Source organism: Oxyura jamaicensis, assembly GCF_011077185.1.
Source record: "Oxyura jamaicensis isolate SHBP4307 breed ruddy duck chromosome Z unlocalized genomic scaffold, BPBGC_Ojam_1.0 oxyZ_random_OJ71910, whole genome shotgun sequence".
Taxonomy (NCBI): domain Eukaryota; kingdom Metazoa; phylum Chordata; class Aves; order Anseriformes; family Anatidae; genus Oxyura; species Oxyura jamaicensis.
The window spans coordinates 277460-283459 of NW_023305596.1; the positions used below are offsets into that span (position 1 = coordinate 277460).

Genomic DNA, 6000 nt, shown 5'->3' on the forward strand with positions numbered 1-6000 from the left:
ATGACATTTTCATTTTAGAAGCTTTTTCCTTATAGAAAGATGAGTTTCTCATCTAGCTGCACTTGAGACCTAATGTTACATCAACATACCATTTCTAAGCCCTACAGGTATAACCTTTCTTTTTCCTTGGTAGTAATTCTTGCTTTTCTATTGTCAGGTTTTTCCTTATTTTAGGAGATGCACCAGGCAAAACAAAAAAGATCTTAAAGCACAGCACAACTTCCCTAGCAGGAGATGGTCAATATTTCCAAAAACTAGGAACATGGATTTTATAAGCATGCTGAATACACATACTGTCTGCCAACTAAAATTATAGTTTGCTTTTGAAAAGCTAAATACCCAGTAGATAGAAATCAAAAACAGAAAAAGACTAATTAATTAATAAAAGGCGTATGGAAATGCAGCTTCTGCATCTTTGAGTTTCCTGGAAATTTTACACCTCCAGGATCAGTGTGGATTCAGCATCTCAGCTAGAGAGCCATCAGCATCACTGCAGGATGTGGCTAATTGAAATCCTTCGATCAGCTTTAGCAGTCACAACTTGAGCTGCCAACCCAAGGCTCCACAGCATGGCAAACCTCTGCGAGGAACCAACCCAGCCACAATGCTTCAGAAGTAGATATAAGAACCATTAGGCCAATTTCTCTGCAAAGAGTTCCATTTTTCAAGCAGGTGGAGAACTGGGTAATTAAAATATTGTGTTCCAGCTGCCACTTACAGAAATCATGCCAGAGTCTCAGCAGTTTGTGGAAAAGCTCCTCTGAAGCTGCTGCATTTTGGCAGGTGCTTTTTCCTCAGGAAAAGTGGTACCAATGCCATGTGGGCAAACGCACTCCTATTCTACTTGTATTTCTGTGCTAAAAACAGCAACTGCCTGCATTAACATATAGGAATGATGTGTGATCCAACACTGTCATCTGTCAATTTGTCACCATATACCAGCTGGGCTCAGGAGGGTTTCCACATACTGCCAAAATTCAAGATACAATCCCACCACATTGTGCTTGGTAGTATTCTAACAAAAATAGGAAGGATTTTGCAGAAGTTCAGCCAACACAACAAACTTGTAAGTCATGGGAAGAGCATGTAGTGAGGTTCCTGTGCTGAACTTTTGTTAGGATAGGTCCACATATAACTACAGGCTGCCCCATTCCTATTCCAGACTAACGCTCTTCCCCTGGGGCATCCTCACCGGGCAAACATCCCTCTACTTCTCCCTCTGTTTAATACCTATCTCTGCAACAAGAATTGTGTGTTATGAACCCTTCCAGACAAAAAAAAAAAAAGCAGTTGGAGAAAAATCCACATCAATCATCACAACAATGCAACAAAAGGCTTGCAGTATTTCTCTAGTTGCATCAAATCCCAACCACGTCAAAGACAGCTACCCACAGAGCATAAGCATCCCAGAAATAGCATGTTTCAGGCCTAATCACATCATATGCCCCAGCAACATTGGAACTTTGCTTTCTCTGAAACTAACCTGCTGCCCAGCAGCTACTGAAGAGATACCTTTTTGTGAGCACAGAAGGATTGTGACCACGCAAAGATCAAAAAGAAACTAAGCAGAACAGAATTTCCACAGTTGAGTTTGCATCGTGTTGATAGGGAAGACATGATATTAAGCATTAGGAGTAAACAAGACCCCAGGTAAATTAGTATATTAATTAATTTGAAGGGGCAGGTATTTTGGGGATGGAAGTCAAGAGCCACCAGTATCCAAGACAGGAAATCAGAATCAAAACCATTCCAATATTATAGAAAGATGTCACGTGTGTTCCAGAAGGAATGTGTACTGAATTGTGCCACAGTATCAAGACATGCAGAATAATACATTTTGCAGAGATGTGAAACACTGGGCCTTGACTTGCCAATGTTGATCCAGGATCTGTAGGCCATCCCATCCATTTCTCTGCAGCAAATCCCTCTCATTAAGTCCTGCACTGAACCTTCTCTTGGGTCAGCATTAGTACACAGCAGTTCTCATAATCCATGTTTGCAGAGGTCAAGCAGAATCAAGACAGCTTGTCTGACTCAGTGTTGCTTATCCAAACAGGCTGAAGACAGGAGGAAATGACTGGCCACGCTCCCAGCTCCACATCATTGCAATTGATGAGAAGGGTAGGGAAATCACAACAGAGCTGGCCAGTCCAACAAACTGCTCTGTGACACAACCCCTGACCAACCCCCTTATTAGCTGGGAGCAACTTGCAGCAACCAGAGATCCCAGCAGGCTTTGTCAGAGCAAGCAATGCTCCACACAGCTCTAGTTACAGGCAACCCTTAGCCTTGTACTAAGGCACCAACATAACCCTTAGCTAGACATGAGACAAGGTTCCCCCTCCAGACACATTTGAACTTTAAGGATTTGGGCAAAAAGACATAGTTGGGTGTCCTGGTTTCAGTTAGGACAGTTATTTTTCCCTCCTAGTAGCTGGTAGGGTGCTATGTTTTGGATTAGGATGAGAAGAGTGCTGATAACATGCTGATGTTTTAATTGCTGCAGAGCAATGCTTACACTAAGCCAAGGACTTTTCAGCTCCTCGCTCTGTCCTGCCAGCGGGCAGGCTGGGGGTGCAGCAAAAGCTGGGAGGGGACAAACCCAGGACAGCTGACCCAAACTGGCCAAAGGGGTATTCCATCCCATCTGACGTCATGCTAAACAATATATAGGGGTGGCTAGCCGGGGTGGTGGGCCGGCTGCTTGGGGTTGGGCTGGGCATCGGTCAGCGGGTGGTGAGCAATTGCATTGTGCATCACTTGTTTGTACATATTATTATTATCATTATTATTTTCTATCTTAATAAACTGTCTTTATCTCAACTCACAGGCTTCACTTTCCCGTTTCTCTCCCCCATCCCAGAGAGGGAGGGGGGAGGGTGAGCGAACGGCTGTGTGGTGTTTAGCTGCCAGCCGGGCTAAACCACAACATTGGGCCAAGTACTCTGCCCCTGCTCAGCAATTACAATACTATTAATGTCATGATGCACATTCTGGGGGCACCAGACATTCATGCAGAACCACCACAAAGGCTGAGGTTGGCAGGAACCTCTGGAGGTCACCTGCTCCAAGCCCCAGCTCAAGCAGTGCCACCCCGAGACAGCTGCCCAGGAAGCTTTTGACATCTCCCAAGAGGGAGACTTGTGCTTCTACCTGGCAAAAATACATACAAGTAGGGCATGGAACAAGTCCACATCAGCTTGTATAGATTTTTTTTTCCCCAACACAAGAGTTAGAAACTACATAAACAAAGAACAACAAGAACAACCTAAAATATTTTCACCATTTGTCAGCTCTGTCACCCCGACAGACAACTGAACAATAATGCCAGTATTGATGGCAGGTTTGGATACTTATAGGATTAGAAAGGCTTCAGACTACATTTTGAGAATAGCTTTCCGTAAGCATTTTCCAGCTGTACCTATCTCTTGAATTTGAGGAGTTCTGGCTCTCAGGTCACACCTGAAAAAACAAGATTCTACCTCAGCCCTTTGGATGGGGAAAACACTGCCAGGCTCCTTCAGCCTTCAACATTGCACAGACCACTGTCCCTGGGACCATGTGGAATTTGAAGCTTTTCCACTGAGGGAAAAAAAAAGTCCGGAAATGCACAGGTTATTTTGTACTTAAAAACACGGAATGGGGTAAGGAGGGAGGGGACGAAAATGAATGGGACAAGCAGTAGCTGCCATAGAACAACACAGCAGCATAGGGCAGAATTGGGTCACCCAAGCAAACTGCTACAAACCCCAGCCAGCTTCTGAACTGCAAGGAGCCTTTCAAGCACCTGCGTGCCAGGTGCTGACCAGGAGCTACAAGCAGGTGGTGCCACTGGAAATGCTGTACCAGACTCATTCTGCCCCATTCCTGAGACTTACACCAGCATTCCCAGGCACATGGAAGAATCCCCCACCATCCATTCACTGCAGCAGTCCCTCACATGCACGTATTTTCACTATGAACTCCATTAGTTAAAAATCAACAGAAACCCTGAAGCATAGGGAAGAAAAAAAAAAACCCTTTAGCTGTGTTCAGAGTATACTTTTTAAAAAAAATAAAAAAATAAAAAAATGTGAAATTCCTCTGTGAAACTTTCATAGTTTTGGCAGCTGAGGAGGGGAAGGAAACCTTCTTAAGCTTACTACCATTGCACTAACACATAACATCCTACCCTGAAACAGCAGGGCTGGACCAAGTCACCTCTTCAGGTTCTGCCCACTCTATGTCTCCACAAACGTGCACATAAATATAATTTCCATCCCTCTACTATTATGGAATTTTATTGGGCATAAGAAATCCCAACTGCTTTGGGAAGTATTTAAGAGTTCTGTTTTCTTGGTCTGCCAACAACTCTTCTAAACTCACTCATCTCAATACTATGCCTGCTGCCTTCACCTGCGGGTATAACAGGGCCAGCCTCACCATACTCAACAAAAACACACAGTAAGCATGCAACAAGTCCCCAGCAGCCCGTAGGAACAGTTCTCTTCCCATCACAAAGGTTACAGACTAAAAAAACAAACCATAAAAAAAAAACCAGCCTGAAACTATTTCCATAATTTGTCACCAACGCGTTTTCTTGTCACTGGGAGGTAATCAGTTTGGAGACCAGCATAGGAAAGCCTTTCTGTTTGCAAGCCAATTATTGTGTTCTCAATTTTTATTTAGCTGATAAATAGCAGTTGCTACAAGAAACCAAGGCACACACACCAACTCTAGACAGCCAACAGCTCAATACACCAGGAGCCTCGGGAGCACCTTCAGGGCTAACATGAACCTGCCACTAACAGTCTTGCTTCCGCTGCCGGGAGATCTGTACAGGCACTTCAGTCAAGTCCATCACACCTCTCCAAGCAGTTCACCCCACACAAACAGCTGCTGGGATGGGATCTACTTCCTCCAGGTGCCAACAGGAGCTGGTGCATTGAAGCCACCCACCTTGACCATGATGCCAACAGGTCATGAGCTTTGAGGGGACACGAAGAGACAGGGAAGAAGGGGAGGAAAATAGGGAAGGAGGGAGGAAGGTGGGGAAGGAGGAGAGAAAGATGCAGGACCTTTACCAGGCAGGATGCAGGGCCAGACACACACCCCAATGCTTGCATGCAGCCAGGGCACAGAACCAGGAGCAAGCCCTTGGCTCTAGAGTAAGGCAGCCACACACATGTAGGAAGCCAGGCAGCCAACTGGCAGCCCCCAAGGCTAGCCTCCTTCCTTCCCACCGGCTGGGCCTAGGCGAGCCCCAACCCGGGTGTAGGGGGGCACATTTTGTGGTAGCAACCACCCCCACCCTCTGCCATGACACAGCAGGGGACGGCCTCTATGTAACAGCCCCGAGCCCAGCCTCCACCCCCGTTTTCCCCTCCCTAATCCCAATCCTATTCCCCCAGAAGTACCAGCTAAACGGGGACTCCCGCTCCGCCACGCCCCCGCCCGCCGCTCACCAGCGGCTGCATCTCTGCGCGCACGGTGGGCACCTGGAACCGGTCTATCTCCTCCATCATGGTGACAGCAGGGATGAAGAGCAGGAGAACACAACAGAACGACGACAAAAAAAACTCCCAGCTCCTCGCTCACGCACCCACCACCGCCCGCCACAACCTCATCACCACCGCCGTGACTCAGCTGCGCCGCTTCCGGGTCCGCCGCCGCCACCACCGCCTTTCATTTGCATATTCATGAAAACGGGGGTGCAGTGGGCGGAGCCAGAGCGCGGAATAGCTCGGCGGGAGGAGATAGTTCAGTGGCAGCGCTTTCGGCGCGTTGCCATGGCTACTGGAGTCAACTTCCGGTGGAAGGGAAGCCGGGGCGGAGGACCGCCATACCGGCTAAGGCGGGTAACAGCCAGCAGCAGGTACGAGCGCGGCAGGAACGGGGCAGGGCGGCGCAGAGCGGCGCCGCGGTAACGTCACCCCCGCAACGTCACCCCTGCGGTAACGTTATCCCCGCATCCCGAACGCCCTGCGTCTCCATTCCCCTGTGTCCCCAATTAACAGCGTC

At 47.7% G+C, this 6000-nt stretch overlaps 1 protein-coding gene across 3 annotated transcripts in view; it reads right to left on the reverse strand.

Annotated features, from left to right (window-relative positions):
* The window catches only part of LOC118158713 (protein FAM219A), a 136779-nt gene extending 131146 nt beyond the window's left edge, over window positions 1-5633 (reverse strand). The window contains exon 1 of one of the 3 annotated variants that reach the window (XM_035313398.1): window positions 5445-5633. In XM_035313398.1, coding sequence (XP_035169289.1) covers window positions 5445-5504 — 60 coding nt within the window. In that variant the 5' untranslated portion in view covers window positions 5505-5633. The remainder of the gene's footprint in view (window positions 1-5444) is intronic. The other 2 variants (XM_035313396.1, XM_035313399.1) reach the window with 2 other exon arrangements.
* Window positions 5634-6000: the final 367 nt, after the last annotated feature.